A 21,996-nucleotide genomic window follows, 5' to 3' on the forward strand; every position below is an offset into this window, starting at 1 on the left:
GACTTCTATAGATTATTACATGCATGCTGTGAAATAACTTATTTCCGTGGGTGTAATTTTTGTTGATTTCGTTGTGTGAAGAGATCCCAATGAAATATTAAGAAAATTCTATACAACATTTAAAAGTCAATCCTTTTTTCTTGAACCAATATTTTTTTTACAAACTATAAAAATAAGTGATTTGCAGTATTCACAGGAAATATTATCACATACATTAAAAATCAATGGGATATTAATCAAATTTGATATAAAATACTTTTTGAAGCCATCACATTAAGGTGTCATATTTCAAAATATAGAATTAAATGATTTTTAAATAAATTCCAGTTCCACTTTCTGAGAGAGGTCATGAACACTCCCTCTTCCACGGCACAGGAGGTCATCACCTGTGACCTTTGTCCTAAGCCTACTTAGCAATTCTGCAATAACTGTCAAGTGAGTTTATGTGTGGACTGTGTCCGTAAACATGTAGGCAAATTCAAGTCTCAAACACATGACATTGTTCATTTCACCAATAGGAAGATACAGCCGGTGTTTTCTGAGTGTACAATTCACTCCAACCAATTTGGAGCCCACTACCAAAAATGTGATATCAATGTGTGCCTGAAATGCATCACCAATAATGGTCAAAATATAATTGAACAGAATGAAATTTTCAATAAAAAGAAAAATGAAATCGAAAAAGAAAACCTAGAAATTGAATCCATCATTATTCCCAACTACAAGAAGAAAACAAATGACACAGAGAGGAAAATATCCAAAACAATAGGCACATTTGATGAACTGGTCAAACAAACAGATAAACACAGAAAAGTGTGGCATCAAGAAGTAGATATCATCTTCAATAAACTCAATTCTTTGATCAACTCAAAGAGAGAAAATTACCTCACTCTTCTAGAATCTCACCAGTCAAGATTAAAAAATATTATTTCAGATATGATCCAAACAATGGAGCGGAACAAAAACATCCTGAAAACTAACAGAGTGTCTGAAGTCACAAACTATAAATCCAAACTGAAACAATACAGAAATATACCTGCTGATATTGATGTTAAAGTTCCTTCATTGAATACAAAAATCGTCGAAGGTAGAGAAATCGGCATCGAATTTGGCGAATACAGGGCTACACTTACACAGACAGCGTCATTCACTCCGACAAATAAAGTCTCCTATAAAACTATGAAAGAGTCATTAGACAAAGCAATGGTGATTTCCACCATTTCCACTGGAGTTAAACCTCTCTGGCGAGTGGCATGTGTAGGAACAGATGAAGTCTGGGTTAGTGGTGATGACGAAGTCATAAGACGTGTTGACTTACACGGGTCTCTACAGGAAACAGTCTCCACCGCATGTCAAACCTTTCCTGCTGATATTTGTGTAACTAGGCAGGGAGAACTGATATACAGTGATTCTACAACTGAAAATGTGCATATTGTCAGGCACGGGAAACCAGAGGTAATGATCACCACACCATGGGGCTGGAGACCATACAGACTCTGCTGTACCAGTTCAGGGGATATACTGGTCAATGTGTCTAGTTACACACAAAACAAAATAATACGTTATCAGGGAAATATATTGAAAATGGAAATGGATAAAGATGAACATGGAAATCCAATCTTTAAAGAAGGGTATGATATACTAGCTGTGGCAGAGAACATCAATGGAGACATCTGTGTTTGTGATGGTAATGCAGACATCTTAGTAGTGGTAGACAAGGCAGGGAGAGTCCGATTTCTATATGATGGTTCACCAGCCATGAGAGAAAAGACGTTCAGGCCAAGATATATACTAACAGATACTGCTGGTCAGATCATTATGACAGACATAAACAATGCTTGTCTACACATCCTAGACCAGAATGGACAGCTCCTGAAATGTGTAGATAATTGTGGACTAGTTAAACCTTATGGATTGAGTTTGAGTAGTGGGGGAACGTTGTGGATAGGATTACCTGATTCAGGAAAAGTGAAAGTTATTGAGTACATGAAATAAATATTGATTGTGTTATTGTAAAGAATGAAGTGTGGAGATAACGAACAGCGGTCATGCTCAAAAGTCAATTTAAATAATACTAATTTTGAGCAGTGTCAACACGGACGTCTGAAAACAGAAATGAGATCAGGTACCATGGAGGAGTCAACCAGCCATATCTCCATTGTCCTGACCGAGTTAACAATAATGGTGTAACATTTCATCCATTTATTCATTATTCTCATATCTACATACATGTAATTACACTATATATTCTATACGATACCCAGCTCTCGAACTTGATCGCACGATCTAGACAGAACATTGATTTAATAGCATTCAGAATTGATGTTTATGAAAAAGGAAACAATCTTCTGTAAAACAGCAAGAGTTAATTACATCATAATAGTTAATATGACTTGATGTTTCTAAAAACAAATACTTTATCTCCTCTTTGTAATTGTGATGTAATACTGAGTATGACGTAACTTTGGTTAAAAACGTTCATATTTATATATTGTTCATATGTAATTATGTAAACACTATTTTTTATAATTTTTCTATCAATTGATACATAAATATAATTCTTTGAATGTACCCCATTTTAAATTCGCCTAATTGCAACGAGGGCGAAAATTTCCCTGTATACATTTTTTCAACTATTTGCCCCATTCCATGAAAACATAAATCTATTGTTTACATTTGCAGGATGGAGTCTTAACTTATGCCCGAAGTTTAAGAAAATCCTTCATCATGCATGCTAAAAAGTTTAAGTATTAATAGAAGAGAATGGCTTTAAAACATGCAGTGATCCTCAGGTTACGTAGTGCAGTGCTATAACAGTCATTTAAAATTTTTCATAAAAATATTTTGAAGCATCTCTCTGATGTGTGGATACAAGTTCGCTTAAGTCATAACCCCTTTGGGTAGCGATTAAGCAACAGTAAATGGTCAATCTTTTTCAAAAAAAAAAAAGAAAAAAGGAAGCTATTGAGAAGTCTTCTCTCCATGGGGCTTTAAACAAACTTGATACTGTAAAATGCATATTATAATAAATAATAATATTATTAAATTAATAATAAATACTAATAATGGCCCTTGTGACGGTACATATTGTCGTTTTGTACATATTGTCGTCGGCGACAATATGTACCTACCCTCACTGCACATATTGTCGTCCATCGGTACATATTGTCGCCGGCGACAATATGTACCGAGACGAACCTTATTTTCCTCCTGCATAATGGACGACAAAATGTACAGTCAAGCACCAGCACATATTGTCGTCGGCGACAATATGTACAGTCAAGGTCGGCATATATTGTCGTCGATATATTGTTTTGACGAATATTTACTTGAGAAAAAAAAGAGATTGACAAACACACACGCAGAAAGGGAGACAGACAGCATTACTCGCAATACTATATAGGGAGAAAACATTTTGGTCAGAAAATCGTGTCCAGAATTGATGTACATTACTATGACATATCAAGATACCGTAATTCTTGAGATATCCGATAAATCAGCTATTCTTTTATTCTCGTAATATATACTTGGAGATTGAATACAGGTTTTTTTTTTTTTTTTTTTTTTTTTTTTTTTTTTTTTTGTTCAGTAGTAATGATTATTTGGAAATTATTTTTTGCGTTATTCTTATATACGATCATGTGCCGATATGATATAATAAATATTAATTTATTGTTAATAATAATATAAGAATAACGCACAGAATAACATTTTTAGATCACATGAACTGGAAGTTCAAGTGAGCTTTTCTGATCACATTTTGTCTGACCGTCCGTCTGTCTGTAAACTATTCATAATTTCAGCTTCTTCTCAAGAACTACTGGGTCAATTTCAACCAAACTTGCCACACTTACATCCGTGGATAAAGGGGATTCAAGTTTGTTCAAATGAAGGGACATGCCCTCTTTCAAGGAAAGTAGTTAAGAATAAGTGAAAATTTAGTGACTTCTAAAAATCTCAACAACCACTGTGTCAGAAAAGTTGAAACTTGTGTGAAAGCTTCGTTAAAAAGTGTACTGGTAAATTCAGTTTTCTTCAGATCATGTCCCTCGGGGAATAGGTGTGGCTACAATAAATGATCTAAGCTTTTCATAGAATATTTAGAATAAAAATCTTTAAAAATCTTCTTTTCAAGAACTACTGGGTCAGAAGAGACGATACATATGTGAAAGCTTCATAGGGTACGTTCAATTTTGAGGTGCTGGCACAAAAAAGATCCCTCACTGCTCAATGATCCTGAGTGCCAAGTATAGGTCTAAATTTGCAGCCCCCCACCGGTAAGTAGTGACGTCTCAATATGAATGAAAAATTCTCGAGAGGGACACTTTATTAACAAACAAACAAACAAAATTAATTTTGTACAAGTCATGACCCCTAGGGGTAATGTGGGGTCGCAATAGGTGATCAAAGTTTTACATAGGAATATATATACAGAAAATCTTTGAAAATCTTCTCAAACACCAAAGACAGATGTAGAAACCCCCCCCCCCCTCCCCCCCCGCTTGGTGTTAGATTTTTTTTTCTTTGGTAAATTCCGTTTGTTTAAGTCATATATTTAGTTCACAGGTAAAATTTCATAATTAAATAATTACATGTAACTTAACATATACAATAACACTGATGGACGACAATATGAACAGTGAGGGAAGGTACACAGTGTCGCCGGCGACAATATGAACAGGACGACAAAATGTACCGTCACAATCACGCTGCATGAAATAGGATACGATACACTTCATTGTGATTCTCACACCAATTACATTCACAAAACTACCAATAAACAACAAAAGACATCTTTAAACAACAATATCTGTGGGGCGACAATATGTACAGTGAGGGTGAGGCACATAATGTCGCCAGCGACAATATGTACATATGTAACTTTTCAGTCGGCGACAATATGTACCAATGGACGACAATATGTGCAGTGAGGGTAGGTACATATTGTCGCCGACGACAATATGTACAAAACGACAATATGTCCGTCACAGCCCTGCTTTGTTGAGCGGCAGAGGGGGATTTTACCTATTCATTCGTAAGTAAATCTTTTAATTCTCTACTGTAGTTTGTGGTCCCATTCTATTCATTGGTTTGGTGGGTGGGGGAGATGACTAAATGAAAAAATTTGTATCTGCAACATCATCAGAATGCCTGCATGTTAATATTACTGATCATGGCACTGCTGTTCTTCAGGAGATCCCTCCTAAAACTTTTATTTCAACAACCTTAAATTTACACTTCCTAAGAAAGCCTTAGGTTTCTTCTTATGTCAGTCAGTAATTCTTGAGAGGTAGATTTTTTATAATAACCCATCCTACTTTTATTGTGTTTAATCATCTCTTTGAAAGAGGAAATGGTACCGTATTTGGCTAAACTAGAATCCCCTTTGCCAAACAATGCTTTGTGGCAAGCTTGGTAGAATTTGTTCCACGGGTTAAAGTCAAAATGTAAGAAGATTCTATTAAACTCATACTTGTATGAAAGTAGGGAACTCTCCTTTCACAAAAAAAAAATTCTGAAGAAGTACCTTTGCTAAAACTATCACGTGACCATGCACCAAAATAATCAGATGATATTGCACGTAGTTTTGAAGAGCTCTCAAGGAGCGATGCTGATCTTAAATTGCATATTATTCTAAATGGAACCATAGAATCAACTTATGATACCTCAAGTAGCTCTGGTATTAAGTCCAGTAACCTCTGTGCCACTGAGGGAAAAATCTATAGTTAGAGGTAAGGAATACTTGCATACATTTTTGTTAAAGAGTAGCTTTAAAGTCAGGAGAACATTTTTCATGGACAAAATTTATTTAAGATATGTATACAATATAAGCAACAATACACATGTAAAATGCCTCAATGCTTAAAAACATATTATCAGCAAAATAAAAATGCAAAAGCTAAGCTATTTTCAGTCTATACATCTTTGTATCATATTGGGACTTAAAAACACTGTCACTCTCTTTTTGATATCAAAAAGAAAAACCAATGATTTAATATACAGTATATATATGTATAAAGCTGTGCATCTGAAGCCAGTACAAACTAAAAAAAATAATTGTACAAAATAAGTTTTCTCTCCCAAATATCTTTACATATGTAACAATATACAACCTTCTTGACACTACAATAAGTGTTTAAAATACTTATATTGGCTTTGCATATCATGAAAAATATGAAATACATAACTCTTTCAGTCTTTCTGTGAACCCAAAAAATAATCAATTTCAGTCATATGTGATAATTAAGTTTAGAATGAGGCAAGATATTAGATAAATTTTATGTATCAAATCTGACATAAAAACGGTAAGGAAGTATCAATATGGATTAATATAGACAAATATATTTGATTTTAAAAAAAAAAAAAGAGTACAGTGCCTGATACAAAAATAATTTAAATATGAATGCATTGAATAATGAAATATCATACACAGAAAAACATGTATATAATGTAAACACAGAAAAGTCCATTTCAGCTGAACATCTGTAAGTTGTAAATTGAAAAGAAATGTCATTATCTACAAGTAAGTTAAAAGCCAGAGCCAAGGAAACATTTAGGTACATGCAACAAATTGACAGTCTTTAGCAAGCACTTTGATAACATAGAAAATGTAGGTTTATTTTTGATTTAGAAGTAAAATAGTACAAAAAATGTATTGTCACTTTAAAAAAAATAAAACTTATTTGTAGCACACACAACGTGTTCAGCACGTTTTCAATGACCAAAGGTGTGTTGACATCAGTATCAGGATATGCAGTACTGATGCATGTATTTATTATATACCCAACTGTTTGTCACTCAGTTTTACTGTTGAATTTATGCAATTTATGATGGTGTGATCCGACGTTCCGGATCACCACACTGTGGTTTTCTGAATCCATATCACCCCTTTCTGAAACTGATGACGTAGTACACAGATAAATGACGTTTTTATTCTCGCGCTTCAAAAAGTTCCTTGAAAAAATGGTTTGTTTAATGTATAAAAGTTATGTAATTTATCCAAAAAGTTACCTTTTATTACATTTTGCTAGTTGTAAAGGGGTATATAATAAATTTATCATTATAACAGTAACTTGATCCGAAGAGCCGTATCACGTCTCGTTGACAGGGGCGGATCATCAGATCAAACTCGACGCTTCGCGTCTCGTTTGATCTGATGATCCGCGCCTGTCAACTTGACGTGATACGGCTCTTCCAATCAAGTTACTGTTATAATAATATATATTTCTTGGAGTATAAACACACAAGTTTGACATAAAGATAAAAATATGGCACTATGCAAAAGAGCATGATGTAAAAACACAATAAATAATAATGACTACAAAAAGTTGATATGCACCAAATATCAGATTTTTTGCCATATGTCATGCATGTATTTGTATACTAATGTCATGCATGTATTCATACACTACAAAATTGCACATAAAATGAGTAAAAAATGAAGGTATAATATTCACTTCACCATTGCTTCTCTCAGATATTTGTATATATAGACAATGGTTCTTCAGAATATTTGGCACTCAAAAACTTGACAATCAAATGGAGACATTCTACCAGAATCATTCAAATATCACGTTTTGATGACTAAATGAGTTGTCTTAGATTAATCTTTTCATTAATCCAAATTGATGGTCCCTCATAAAACTGTTACACATTCCACCAACTCAATGTTTTGTAATATATAAAAACAGATAATTAATTAAGTAGGAACACAATGTTGAGATTTGATGTTTTCTGATTGAGGAAAACAAAAGATGAATTCAATGACTAATCTAGATTTTTTAATAATAATTTTATAATGTATAAAAGTATTTTCTAAGGAGAACTAAATCTTTTCAAGGTTTTTTTTGACAAAGCAAGCTAAAAAAATAGCAGATAAGCCTACCACTACACAGTCTTTGTATATAAGGTTCATTTTCCATTCAAATTGATTGTACAATGTCCTAAGCCAATGTACAACTTCTTGTTGATTTGAACATAGTCAACAAAATATCATCTCCACAAAATGAACACTCATATCCCTGCCCTCCAAAAGCCTGACAAAATATCATCTCCATTTCTTCAGCCCATCACCCCCAGGTACTCCTGGGACCCCCCAGGTTCTATTTTGGTCTGTAGAGGCTGTGAGACATCACTAGATTCCTCGGCCGATGTGAAATGTTTGATTTCTCCGCTGATCTCCTGGAATGTGGGACGATCTGAGGGAACGTCCGTCCAGCATTTCAACATCAGCAGATAACTACAATGTTAAAAAATATAAAAGGTCAGAGGGTCAGAGAATGCATTGTAAATTCATACACAATACAAAATATCAAATGCAAGACTGCCTTGTACACACACATACACATTTATTTTTATATAGTTGATTTTGTCAGCATAACCACTACTGTTAAGAGTAAAATTCTGTTAATTTTCTACATAGATATAATTTCCCTTTAATCTTACTAACTCAGCATTTTGAGTTTATCAACCAGATGTGAGTAAATGAATTTGACAGCTCTCCTAACGATTTGATATTTTAATCACTACAACTCTACCAGTTTTAGCGACTCTCATGACTTTTGTTTCAATGTAATTATAAAGCTGGTTATGTTATCTTGATTTATGTATATCTTAGCTTCTTTCAAATCCTGTCCCTGGGAATTTTGTAACTTTCTGTAAATTCCAATTAGTCATTTATAGCTTCTATATAATGCTTGTAAGTGAAATTTTATTCAGTCTTCTGTTAATTCTCATCAATGCAACACTCATGGAATAAATTGTGGAAATCATATGCCAGGGTTCAATTTTTGAGTGTAACAACTACCAAAATATTTAAAAGATCACATCTTCAAAGAAAGTATATTAGATTAGTCTTTTGTTCAAAATACATACAAATTGTGGAAATTAAAATATTAAACTACAGAATTCAACAGCTCATATTTAGGTGTGACATACTAATCTCTTTAACTTCTGAAATACTCAGTTTTGAATTGATAATCTATGTGATTATAGAATTACACAGCCTCTGATATTGCTGGAGTTTTGAATTGATAATCTTTACATGATTGTACACTTACATGGCTTCTGGACACTGCCGTGGTTTCTTTAACCGATGTCCTCCAGTCAAATATGTCTTAAGGTTTTCCGTCTCTACATCAGGATAAGGAGTTACTCCCCTTGTCATCAACTCCCACAGAACAATTCCATAAGACCACTATTACCCAAAAATATATATATTTATGCAAATATACTATGAACAATAATTGATAAATGTTACACCATTTACTTCAATACTATGTAGTTTGCTTGGGAAAAAAATATCTTCAATCATCTGATAAACAATGATTTGTTTCATGCATATTTCAAATGCTTGAATTTGAAATTTGGCAGTTTTTTAAAATGGAATAGTGTTGTCATAAAAGGTGAAGATTAAATGGAATTTTCCCATTTCCAAGGCAAATAAACCAATAAAGTTGGATGTATGATGGCCTTCTTTACTCAAAAATTTTACCAGTGATAATTCGGAAATTCAAAAATATGCACCTTCTGATGTAAATTACACTTACACAATCTGTTTTATGGCTGAATGCTGGAGTGGTTCCCTTCTCCATGTCTAAAATTTCTGGTGCCCACCATTTTGTGATAGAGACATTGTCATTAGAGAGATAGAATTCTCCTGGATACAATGGAGCAATGGAATAGTCAGATAACTTCACTACTTTTTCATCTGTCATCCTGGGATGTAATTCAATTTGTAGATTAATTTATTGTATTAAAACAAGAAGTCTGTGAGCCAGTACTCACTAATTACACCCCCGCTCTGATGTGAATACACAAGTTCAGTTATGGACAGACAGTGATAATCAGGAAATTGAAATCTGATTTGTACAAAAATGAATCCCAACATATAGCATGCCTAAACAAAGAGTGTGTTAAAATTTCAAGCATCTGCGATGAGTAGTTGCTGAGAAAACTGGGGAGGGGGAGGGGGAGGGGGGGGGCTTGAATTTTAAACTACCTGATGATGCTTCCATGTCAATGTAACAAATGGCTTTGTTGTACTTGAGAAGATTTGAAAAAATTTCCCATATATTCCTTTGTAAAAATTTGATCCCCCATTGTGGCTTCTCCCTATCCCAGGAGTCATCATTTGAACAAACTTGAATCTACACTACCTGGGGATGCTTCCATATCAATATGACTAAACATAGCTTTACTGTTCTTGAGAAGAAATATTTCTTCTATATGTTCTTATGTAAAACTTTCCATCCCCCATTGGGCCCCACCCTACCCCTGCGGGTCATCAATTGAACAAAATAGAATCTACACTACCTGAGGATGCTTCCATATAAAAATGACTAATAATGGTTTGCAGTTCTTCAGAAGAAGATATTTTCCTCTATATTTCTATGTAAAACTTTGATCCTCCATTGTGGCCCCGCCCTACCCCCGGGGGTCATGGTTTGAACAAACTTGAATCAACACTACCTGAGGATGCTTCCATATAAATATGACTCATCATGGCTTTGCTGTTCTTGAGAAGAAGATTTTTAAAGATTTTTCCTATATATTTCTATGTAAAACTTTGATCCTCCATTGTGGCCCCGCCCTACCCCCGGGGGTCACGATTTGAACAAACTTGAATCTACACTACCTGAGGATGCTTCCACATGAGTTTCATCTTTTCTGGCCCTATGGTTCTTGAGAAGAAGATTTTTAAATGATTCCATTATTTTTTCAGTAATTCCTAATTATCTCCCCTTGAAAGAGGGCGTGGCCCTTCATTTGAACAAACTTGAATCCCCTTTACCCAAGGATACTTTGTGGCAAGTTTGGTTGAAATTGGCCCAGTGGTTCTTGAGAAGAAGTCCAAAATGTGAAAAGTTTACAGACAGACAGACAGACAGACGGACAGACAGATGGACGCCGGACAAAATGTGATCAGAAAAGCTCACTTGAGCTTTCAGCTCAGGTGAGCTAAAAATGAATCCTACTATATGGCATGCCTAAACAAAGGGTGTGCTAAAATTTCAAGCATCTGCGATGAGTAGTTGCTGAGAAAACTGCGACCAAAATTTGTTACGGACAGACAGACAGCTACACGGACAGACAGACAGACAGACACACAAGGGTAAAATAGTATACCCCTTCTCCTTCAGAGCGGGGGTATAATAATTGCGAAAAAGCATTCAATCTGAAAGTGAAACTTAACAATGGTATTTGTATCCTCACCTCTACTTATCTCTTACTTTCTATGAACTAGAAATATGTCCATAGGACACAAATGCCCCACCCAGGGTTCATTAGTAATGTAACATGAAAACTCTTTGTATTAGTGTATGAAATTTGATGAAAATATATTGAATAGTTTCTTTAAACAATAAATCTAAAATCAAAGGTCATTGGGAAGGTCAAGGTTAAAAAAATGCACATGGTTGATAAATTCTCACCAATTAGCAGTGCTGCCACATAAAACAAGAAATCTGTGAGCCAATGCTCACTAGTAATACCCCTGCTTTCATGTGAATATGCATTCTCATGAATCCCACCATATGGCATGAACAAGCATCTGCCTTGAGTAGTTGCCAAGAAAACTGCGACAGAAATTTGGTACAGACAGATACAATGATTAACAGGAAGTTGACATCCGATTCGTAAAAAAATGAATCCTACCATATGGAATACCTAGACAAAGAGTGTGCTAAAATTTCAAGCATCTGCGATTAGTAATTGATGAGAAAACTGCGACAGAAATTTGGTACAGACAGATGCAAGGATAAAGAGGAAGATGACATCAGATACGTACAAATATGAATCCCACCATATGGCATGCCTAGACAGAGTGTGCTAAAATTTCAAGCATCTGTGTTGAACAGTTGTTTAGAAAACTCCAATGAAAATTTGGTACGACATACAAATGGATAAACAGGAAGTGGACATCGGATTTATACAAAAATAGATCCCATCACATGGCATGCCTAGACAAAGAGTGTGCTAAAATTTCAAGCAGCTGCGATGGTAAGTTGCTGAGAAAACTGCCACAAATATTTGTTACAGACAGACACACAGAGAGACAGATTGACAGACAGACATACAAACAAGGATAAAACAGTATACCCCCCTCTCCTTCGGGGTGGGGGTACAAATATCTTGAATAGTTTCTTTGAAACTGAGCTAAAGGCAAAATTAAAGACAAGTAAGGTCAAGTTCACACAATTGGACACAGTTGAATAGTTCTCATCAATATGTACATGTATCAATATATATGTTTAGATAAAAATTTCTTGAATAAGTTTCTTTGAAACTGAGCTTAATGCAAAGAAATGCGAGGTCATGGTCAAAGGAAAGGTCAAGGTCAAAAATATTGATACAGCTGAATAGCTCTTATGAATATGTATCAGCATACGGTCTTTGAAACCGAGCTAAACACAGTGTGATGGAAGGAAAGAATGATGGACATGACAAACACTATATGCCCCAGCCATATTCATTGTTGAGCATAAAAATTCACTGGTTAACAAACAGTGCATATCTACACTAACAAACAAATTAACTTACAGACAGTTACGGGCTGCGAGATTCCCGTGGATGACGTGAACTTCTTCTAGATAAGACATGGCCTCACACACCTGATGTGCTATCTCTAATAATTCTACTAATGTCAGATTCTGAAACACAAATTATCAGGCATTACAGCGTTATATACACATGAGATACCAATTTTCCATCCAGATGAATAGCATAATCATTTAAAATCAAGAAACTTTGACACATTTTCCCCACATTCCTTCCCAAAAACAAACCTTATGTAATAACTGAGGTTATCCAAACCAACTAAAAACAAACCTTTGATGTGTCTTTTATGAAGTTTTTGAGATCTCCCCTCTGTAGGTAAGGTTGCACTATTAATGGAGGCTCTGAGGCAGATAAACAGACTCCTGACATAGTCAACACATTGGGGTGTTGTAGATCCTTCAACTTAGCACACTGCTTCAAGAAACCATCAATAGTCTCATTATCCGTGGAACAGCCTACAACAGTTATATTACCTTGTTGTTAACTTTTGATTTATAAGGTCACTTTACAAATGATCTCAAGGAAACGTTGCCTACTGAGTTCTAATTCCATGACAGTTTTATACAGTTAAAGTGATCTGACCTTTGTTGTAAAATGGAATAAACAGAAATCTACAGTAAATGACAAAGTTTGAAATAGACTAAAGTGTTCTGAACATTACATTTGACCAAAATAAAGTTTTTTTTTTGGGGGGGGGGGGGGGTTCAATTATTAGTAAAAACAGTGATTTCTGTTATTAATGCTTCTTTATGGCAGGTACCCTTTTTGAAATGAACAAAATAAACTCGATATGTACACCTTTTTAGAATACTACAATTTTCAGTAACTCCAAAAACATTTTTCTTTTCATTAGTATTTAGAGCTTCTGTAAGAGGTATTTGTAATTTACATTTTTCTTAATGCTTAAGAATTCAACCTATCATTAAAGAAATTCAGCTTGACTCAACGACTCAAGACATACAGAAAATTGACTTTCTTATTACCTTGTAAAGACTTGACAGCGACTGTGTTACTCTTTTCCTCTGAGTCGGCTCCTTTACAGTTTTTATATTGTCCCTGAGATGTGTTACCATAGCTCCCTTCAATGACATGACAATGACAAAAAAGTTAAATCAGTACAGAAGTGATTTATAAGCTCTAAGGGACTGTACTTTTTCTACTGGAGTTTCCGAATAAAATTCCAAAATTTTTTGGCAGGAAACTCTCTGCTATGCCTAGTCAAGTATTTTAGGCCACCTTACAAAGTTGATGATTCTATAGTAAATCATACATATATATTCTGTCTATTATACCTTTTCCAATGAGATTCCCTATGCTGAGTTTACTTCTAGGAATGAGGAAATCACTGACATTTTGTCGGATTGCTTCATCTTCAATCCGTCCCAACAGCTCGCTTATGTATGGACCAGAATCTGGAAGTGTGAAAATATGTTGGCAATCAAAGAAAAGAAATTTTTTTTTTTTTGCTGAAAAATTGTTTTTTGGTTTGGCTTTATTTTTTTGGCTATGTGAAATTTAAAATCTTTGACCATTTTTTTTATAGGGTGGATAATTCTGAGGTTCATCACTCTCTGTTCACTCACATAAAATTTTTCCATAAAACTTCAGATTTTCCAAGAGAAGTCTGATTCATGTATGAAATGCAAACAATTTCAGCATACCTTGTGGTGCAAAATTTGACAGGAATTGCCTTTTAACTTGACAATTTTATAAAGGAATAAAAGATATTTATCCCAGCTAGAGTTATCCCTCTTATCAGAGTATCAATGAACCTTAAGTAATATACATGTTTTTATATCAGCTAAATTACCTCCATTGGCTATTTGTCCATTCATGTCAGCTTTAACAGACATGCTATTCATTCCTATCTCCTCTTCTTCATCCTGCTCATGGTCCTTGAGAAGTTCTGGTATAGCGCCATCTGGTGGCTTGTTCTTTCGCTGACGTCGTATAATACAAATTGTCAAAAGAGCAATGATTGCAATCATTGGAATCACCACTCCAAGAATGATCCCCATGGCAATTGGTTTCTCCGACGAATTCGGGTTTTCTGGATCTGTAGATAAGCATTAATTTACTTTATATGAAAATCATGCCTACCAATGCAGTATTTCTGGATTCACATTTTTCAAGAAAATTTGCAAAAGATGCACTCTCTTTCTCTCTCAAAAAACTTAATCCTGTAATAAAACAAAAGGCCAACCGGCCACAAAGCTCACCTGAGTAACTTTGGCCCTGCTGTTCTTCACCAGATTTTCCCCCTATTAATACTTATTGTGGACCACCCTACTCCCTACTTCTGGCCCAGTGGTTTGTGAGAAGATTTTTTAATGACCCAACCCTATTTTTGTCTTTTCTTGATTATCTCCCCTTGAGAAATTTGACCCTTCATTTTAACAATTTGAACTCCCCTTCACCCAAGGATGGTTTGTACCAACTTTGGTCAAAATTGGCCCAGTGGTTCTTAGAGAAGAAGTTGTAAATTTGAAAAGTTTACAGACAGACGGACGACAGACAACAGGTGATCAGATAAGCTTTCAGCTCAGGTGAGCTAAAAAAAGAAATAAAACAAGCAGATCTAACACTATAACAAATTAATTCCATGTGAATATTTCCTTTCTGTACTTTCAAATTTCTTCTACTTTCAAATGTCCCAACTAAATACATTTATTGACAAATGTATACTTGCAGGAACAGGCCAATTAAACATTAACTAGTATGCACTCTTTCTCAATACATTTCAGCCTTGTTGCTAATATAATTTCCCTATAAAAATATAAATCTGTTACTTCCTAACCTGTGTAGGTTAAGTAGCCAACATCTTCATGAAAGTTCCCAACTTCTATCTGAAAAGAAATTGTAGATGTTTTTCAGGCTACATTTTGTCTGTATTTTTAAAGATGATCTTATCACAAAATTTCTATCCAATCAGATACTCTGACACAAACTTACAATGACTCTGGCCCTTCCATGTCTCATTCCTTCTGGTTGCTCAGGTGGGATACAGGTGATATTATCTGAGGACACCTGGATGTTGGTACACTGCTCAGTACCAACCAATACCCTAAGATCATGATGAGGCTGAATGGAAGACATTGAAGATCCCTAAAATATAAAAAATTTCACACACTTTCTTCATAAAAGACTACAAAAAAATAAAACTATGAAGATCCCTATAGAATAAATTCAAAAATCTCTCTAGAGAATGTAGCTTAACTAGATTCTGAATTAGTCTTGGAAACTGAAGTTTTAATTGTGTCCATAACTTTAGAACACTTAATTGGTGTGAAGTCATACAGTGATGGCCAGGGGTATAAATGTGAAAGTGGGGAAACTTCTGTTTTTTATCAACTTTTATTTATATATCTAAACATGTAACACTTACCTTGATAACTTAAGAAGTCTTCCCTTCTCACATTTACTTATATAACTAGAGGTTTTCCCTTCTCTCGTTTAATACTTTGATATCCTTAGAAGTTTTCCCTTTTCACACTTACCTTGATGACTAGAGATTTTCCCTTCATATAATTGACTTTTTCTGGCAGTTTCTCCAACACAGGATCAGGATAGTAGAAGAATGGATGGAATGGAGAACTATGGGACACATTTTTCCACTTTTCTACATTGTCCAGTATTAGTCCATAGTGTACAAGTCTAGGCTGGTCAGCTGAGATCATCTCCCCAGAAGAGAGGGGGAGTCGGGGAGTGGGGCACTTCAAGCACTTTAGTTTACTCAACTCGTCTGCACATTTCTGTAAATACAAAGAAAAAAATTAGCTCCCACCAAACTTATCTTCTACTTTCCTTGTCATATGAACAAACCTAACATTTCTTTAAAAAAAAAAAAAATTCAATCTCAAACTTATTATTAACTGAACTTTAAACAAAAGCATGAAAACAAATAAGCTATGATCATATGTTAGTGCCAATAAAATATTCTATTGCAACTGCACTATATGATGCAGGGCATAAAATATTACTGCAAAACAATGTCATCTTTTACATTATTTCTGTGTAATTCATTTACCACAGCTGAATCTTCATGTCCCTCCAGAAATATCAGTCTTTTTTGTATGAGGTTTAGACGCTTTCCACAGACTTGTACATACACACCTCCACTACAAAAACAAAAATAACATCATTTCTGGATCCCTATTTGGCAGTACCATTTTAGCAAGATTAATAGCAATCTCTAGGTCAAGTGGTTTAAGGTGTACAAAGGTAATTTTTGAGATGCATGTATGTAGATAATTTGTGAGATACATGTTTGAAAGTAAGATAATTTGGGAGATACATGTATGAAGGTAAGATAATTTGTGAGATACACGTCTGTAGGCAGGCCTCAACATTTAACTTGAAAACAAACTAGACCAGTCAGACTAGTACTAGAAAATTTCACTAGACCTGACCTCGAACTTATTCTACTTTATTCCATTTCACATGAAAGGGCAGATAACTCTAACTGCACAAACAACCAAGAAATAAGGACAATTTTCTTGTTGCAAAATATTAAGAAATTTGCCATATGATACCTGACAATGTTCTAATAATAAGACATATACGAGGTAGGTAATTTTTGGGACCCTAACAGTGCTGTTATAGTGAGATACAGGTAACTCTTGATGGCTCGAACTTCGATCTCTCGAAGTTCTTGATCGCTCGAAGTGAGTCTCCGGTCCCGAATTTTTCCACTATATAACTAAGCAAATTTACTCTTGATTTCTCGAACTCTTGATCTCTCGAAACCCTTGATCCCTCGAAGTCAAAATGCAGTCCCGCTATGCATATTCTATTAGAATTTACCCTCGATACCTCGAAGTGGCTATGTGTATACAAGATTATATAATTAGCACCTTTACCTGGACATTTAAATGGCCCCAGGCAGAAGACGCGGGTCTCGAGGAACAGGATGTTTATTCAGGTGACACTTATGCTGCAAGGTGATAATTGATTTATAATGAATCATATTTTGCCTATATGCTATTAAAAAAATTATCATCGACTGTCTTACGATAATTTAGAGACGCAGTGTCATTGAAAAGTAGTAATTTATTAAAAGACAAAACACTAATTTAATTTTTATTTCGAGTCAGTGTCAAAGTTAAACGAAATATGAAAAAAGCAGAAACAGCCTCAATGTCAATATGACGACTGTTATTGGACAAATACTTACAGAACTTCGTTCAATGATCATGTTTGGAATAGTCAATGCTATGTACGATGCTGTAAAATGTCGTTTTCATGTAACGAATGCGTAGTATGATATCCGTATTACAAAGAATAAATAGATATACATGATATGACGATATACATTTTTGCTTTACTCAGTTTAATGAAATATTCATCTGAATTACGAAAAAATATCGTTGTTTTATAAAAACCATGTGTAAAAGGTTAGCACTGCATGAAAATCATTACATCCGGTAAGACTAATTTTAAAACCTGTCAACAAACCTGGAAAATTCCGGACTCTTGAAAACTCGAACTCTTGATCTCTCGAAGTTTTTCCTCGGTCCCGCGGACTTCGAGGTTTCGAGAGTTACCTGTATGTAGGTAATTTCTGGGGCCCTAACAGTGCTATTATAGTGAGATATGTAGTTACCGGGACCCTAACAGTACTGTTATAGTGAGATATGTATTAATTTCTGGGATCCTAACAGTGCTATTATAGTGAGATATGTAGTTAATTTCTGGGATCCTAACAGAACTGTTATAGTGAGATATGTATTAATTTCTGGGACCCTAACAGTGCTATTATAGTGAGATATGTAGTTACATGTAATTTCTGGGACCCTAACAGTACTGTTATAGTGAGATATGTAGGTAATTTCTGGGACCCTAACAGTGCTATTATAGTGAGATATGTAGTTAATTTCTGGGACCCTAACAGTACTGTTATAGTGAGATATGTATTAATTTCTGGGACACTAACAGTGCTATTATAGTGAAATATGTAGTTAATTCCTGGGACCCTAACAGTACTGTTATAGTGAAATATGTAGGTAATTTCTAAGACCCTACCTGACAGATCTATTATAATAATATACAGTTGAACTTCGGTATCTCGAACAGTGATATCTCGAATACCATGGATATGTCGAAGTGATTTGGAAGTCCCAACCCCATATTCTTTCAGTATTTTACCCTGGATATCTTGAATCCTCGGATATCTCAAAGATTTTTCTCAATCCCATTGAGTTCGAGATAATGAAGTTTCACTGTACATGTATTACGTCATTTTTGGGGCCCTACCTGACAGTACTGTTATAACGAGATATGTAAGTAATTTCGGGGTCCTCAGTATACATGAACTTGTCTGTTAGGAGTCGTTTAAATCCTCCAAAGTCCAACTCTACTTCTCTTTCTCCTACTCCATTTACAGACTTAGACGTCTTACATTCAATTTCATCTGCCATCACCCTGTGAAAGATTAAGGAGATATCTCAATTCTGAAGGCATGCAAAAGAAAAGCATTTCATTTTTAGTCTTCCTTGTCATCAAAAAAGTGCAGATGTACTTATTTCTAGGTGTCAAATTTCCTTGAATTTTTGTTTTCAGTTTAGTCCATGGGTACAAATTTCATAGTTTTGTATTCTTCATTCAGATTTCATAAAAAGTAGTTGAGGCTAACAAAGCATCACAATGGCATGCTAGATGATATCTGCAGAACTATTACACTAGGTAATATTAGGTATTACACCTCATGACTATCACAACTAACTGGCCCTCACTTCAATAATATTTATAAAATACATGTATATTCTAAGAATAATCTACATCTATCTTTATACATGTATGTAATCTATGTATAATATATAGGTATTATAAACTAGATATAAATCTCTACTGCTCCTCTCTCTCTGTGTCCCCTCTTCATTCTCTCTCTCTCTGTTTATGAGATAAAGTGTAACTTTACAATGACTCTGTGCTATATTATTAGTTATCCAGGTCCAATCAAGGGTGTACGGGGATTTACCCAAGGTTTCATTCCATACACCGTAAGGCCGAAGGGTGTATGGAATACAACCCGGGGTAAATCCCCATATTCGGCCTTGGGGAGTATGGAATAAAACGCGGGGTAAATCCCAGTACACCCTTGATTGGACCTGGATAACAAATTTATTTCCTATGTATTCAAAATAATTCTTTGTAAACAAGTCCAATCAACTGTGTTTCGATCTATCGATAAGATATACTACGTCCTACAATGCATTGAGACGTCACGTTAATTGCTTTTATCATAGAGAAACTATGCATTGTGTCGTCACATTTTTTCCCCCTGGCTTAAGTCTGGTGTATGGAAATTTACACCAGACTTTGTAACCAATCAAAGCTCGTGTTACAAGCTAAATAAGAAATAATCAGGGTTATTTGTGACCCTGTGTCTCACCCCCTCCCCTTCTCTCCCTCTTTCTCTTCCCCATTTTGCTCTCTCCCACTCTCCCCCCCCCCCTCTCTCTCTCTCTCTGACATACTGTGTAACTTTACAAGGACTCCCGGCTACATCCACAGTTATTAGGGACCCTATTTCCATGTTTCCTCCAAATATCCTCAGTAAGGTTCCTCCAGACTGGGGGCCTTTGTTTGGGTTCATACCAATCACTTTTGGAATCTCAAAAATTATTAAAATATATAAAAATCAGTATGCATCAAAAGTTGGCAACAATTACAATGTATGTGCAAATACAGTCAAACCTCTTTATCTCAAACTCAATGAAGCTGATTAAAACCATTCATTGGCAAGACATCCAAGGATTTGAGATATTAATTAAAAAATACATAAGAGGTAATATTCCACTCACCACAAAGCTGAAGACACTGTCTGACTCTGTGTTATACAGTTTATCCACTTCCACTGTGATTGTTCCATTTAGTGGAGCATCAACTTTGTCTGTCAGACACTTAAATCTGTTAAAATAAAAAAAAAAATAAAATCACATCCTTCTTACACTTTAACAACAAACCGTACAATGCAAATGAAGTGCAATTGTTTCTGCATCTCAAGCAAGGGTGTACAAGCCACAATCTTATCTCCACAATAACTGAAAAATTATTCAGGAAAAATTTCCGATACCTCTTTTTAAAACAATTACATTTAATAAATTCTTTTCTTCTGATTCTAATACATGTACTTCAGAAGTAAAATGCCAACAAATACAACATACATGCAAGTTAGACCAACTGTTTATGGAGGAGTAAAATAAAATATTTAATTCACCCTTGTGAGGACTCGAAATGATCGGGGTGTACCATACAGTTGACCCCAGCCACCTTGACCCCACCCTTGATGTCCATGTACGATTTCCCGAGGTTGATTCCACTCACAGTGATATTTGTTCTCCCAAGCACAGGTCCCATAGAAGGCTCAAACTACAAAGAAACATTTCAATCCAAAAATATTATCAAATCCAATGTGAGGGTAATGATGCATTATTGTACAAAGCTTAGATTTCAATCATCATTTTCATGTGTTTTTTTTTAAATTGAATTTCATTCTCAAAGTTTTAAATTACTAGCTTTCTGTGCATTCTTTTGATTATTCAATATATGCATTATTCAAATTTCACTGTTTTACATAAGTTTTACCATATCAATTCATCATTAAATATCAAACAAAATAACAGCAAAAACATATTCAATTGCATACACAATATCAACGACAAACATGCAAAAGAACTATATACGGTAAGGGCGTATTCCTGCCCCCATAATAGTCAAATTTTGAAAATCTCTTGAAATGAGAAAAAGTGCATATATTGTATAAAATAATCCAAATTAAGACAATATATTATGAAATTGGAAAAATTAGTTGGCCTTTCTTGTCTCTGTGACGTCACAAACTATTTGGATTTCTGTTATTTTTAAAATAGAGGCCAAAATGCACAGAGTTTGTTCAATTTTGACTATAGTATTTATAGAGCGCAAGCCTGCTCAGGTACCATATTCACATATTTCATTGATATTATCATTCTACACATTATATCAAAAGATCTAGTCTGAGCAGACCTGCGCTCGGTAATTTCCAATCAAAATACCGACGTAAAGTACGCTATTTTCTCTCAAAATCATTGCAATTTGGAATTTACGTCATTTTATTGACGTCATATCTAACTAATGATGTCATAGTTGATAAAAATACTTAATGCTTTGAAGTCTGCAAATATCCACCTGGTTTAGAACATAATTAAAGACTTCTCCATCAAAGTTTTATTTTGGGGGCAGATACTGGCCACTACAGAATATAGTCCTTTCTGCTATACTGTGAATGTATTTTGAATCAAAATTTAAATCACCTCTACCTTTTTTTACAAATTTGTGTCTTGTCACAAGATGACAAATCTCTGATTAACTAAGCAAAGCAAATGGAAACATAACTTCAATTCCTAACCATCTAAGTGACACCCAGTAAAACTTGTGTTCCTTTCGGAGTCAAACAAA

General features: G+C 34.8%; 1 protein-coding gene across 3 annotated transcripts in view; it reads right to left on the minus strand.

Moving 5' to 3' along the window:
• Nucleotides 1–5,784: 5,784 nt before the first annotated feature.
• Nucleotides 5,785–21,996, minus strand: part of LOC133203768 (plexin-A4-like) — a 56,452-nt gene continuing 40,240 nt past the window's right edge. For all 3 annotated transcript variants that reach the window (XM_061339557.1, XM_061339556.1, XM_061339555.1), the window contains exons 16-31: nt 20,777–20,928; nt 20,361–20,466; nt 20,034–20,170; nt 18,811–18,978; nt 16,586–16,676; nt 16,056–16,310; nt 15,511–15,663; nt 15,356–15,404; nt 14,369–14,614; nt 13,851–13,970; nt 13,542–13,637; nt 12,829–13,013; nt 12,541–12,650; nt 9,549–9,717; nt 9,060–9,196; nt 5,785–8,239 (exon numbers count right to left, since the gene is read on the minus strand). In XM_061339557.1, coding sequence (XP_061195541.1) covers nt 8,062–8,239; nt 9,060–9,196; nt 9,549–9,717; nt 12,541–12,650; nt 12,829–13,013; nt 13,542–13,637; nt 13,851–13,970; nt 14,369–14,614; nt 15,356–15,404; nt 15,511–15,663; nt 16,056–16,310; nt 16,586–16,676; nt 18,811–18,978; nt 20,034–20,170; nt 20,361–20,466; nt 20,777–20,928 — 2,352 coding nt within the window. In that variant the 3' untranslated portion in view covers nt 5,785–8,061. The remainder of the gene's footprint in view (nt 8,240–9,059; nt 9,197–9,548; nt 9,718–12,540; nt 12,651–12,828; nt 13,014–13,541; nt 13,638–13,850; nt 13,971–14,368; nt 14,615–15,355; nt 15,405–15,510; nt 15,664–16,055; nt 16,311–16,585; nt 16,677–18,810; nt 18,979–20,033; nt 20,171–20,360; nt 20,467–20,776; nt 20,929–21,996) is intronic.

This window comes from Saccostrea echinata, unplaced genomic scaffold (genome assembly GCF_033153115.1).
Source record: "Saccostrea echinata isolate AGI-Se365-2 ecotype Australia unplaced genomic scaffold, CSIRO_AGI_Sech_v1 ptg000051l, whole genome shotgun sequence".
NCBI classification, from domain to species: Eukaryota; Metazoa; Mollusca; class Bivalvia; order Ostreida; family Ostreidae; genus Saccostrea; species Saccostrea echinata.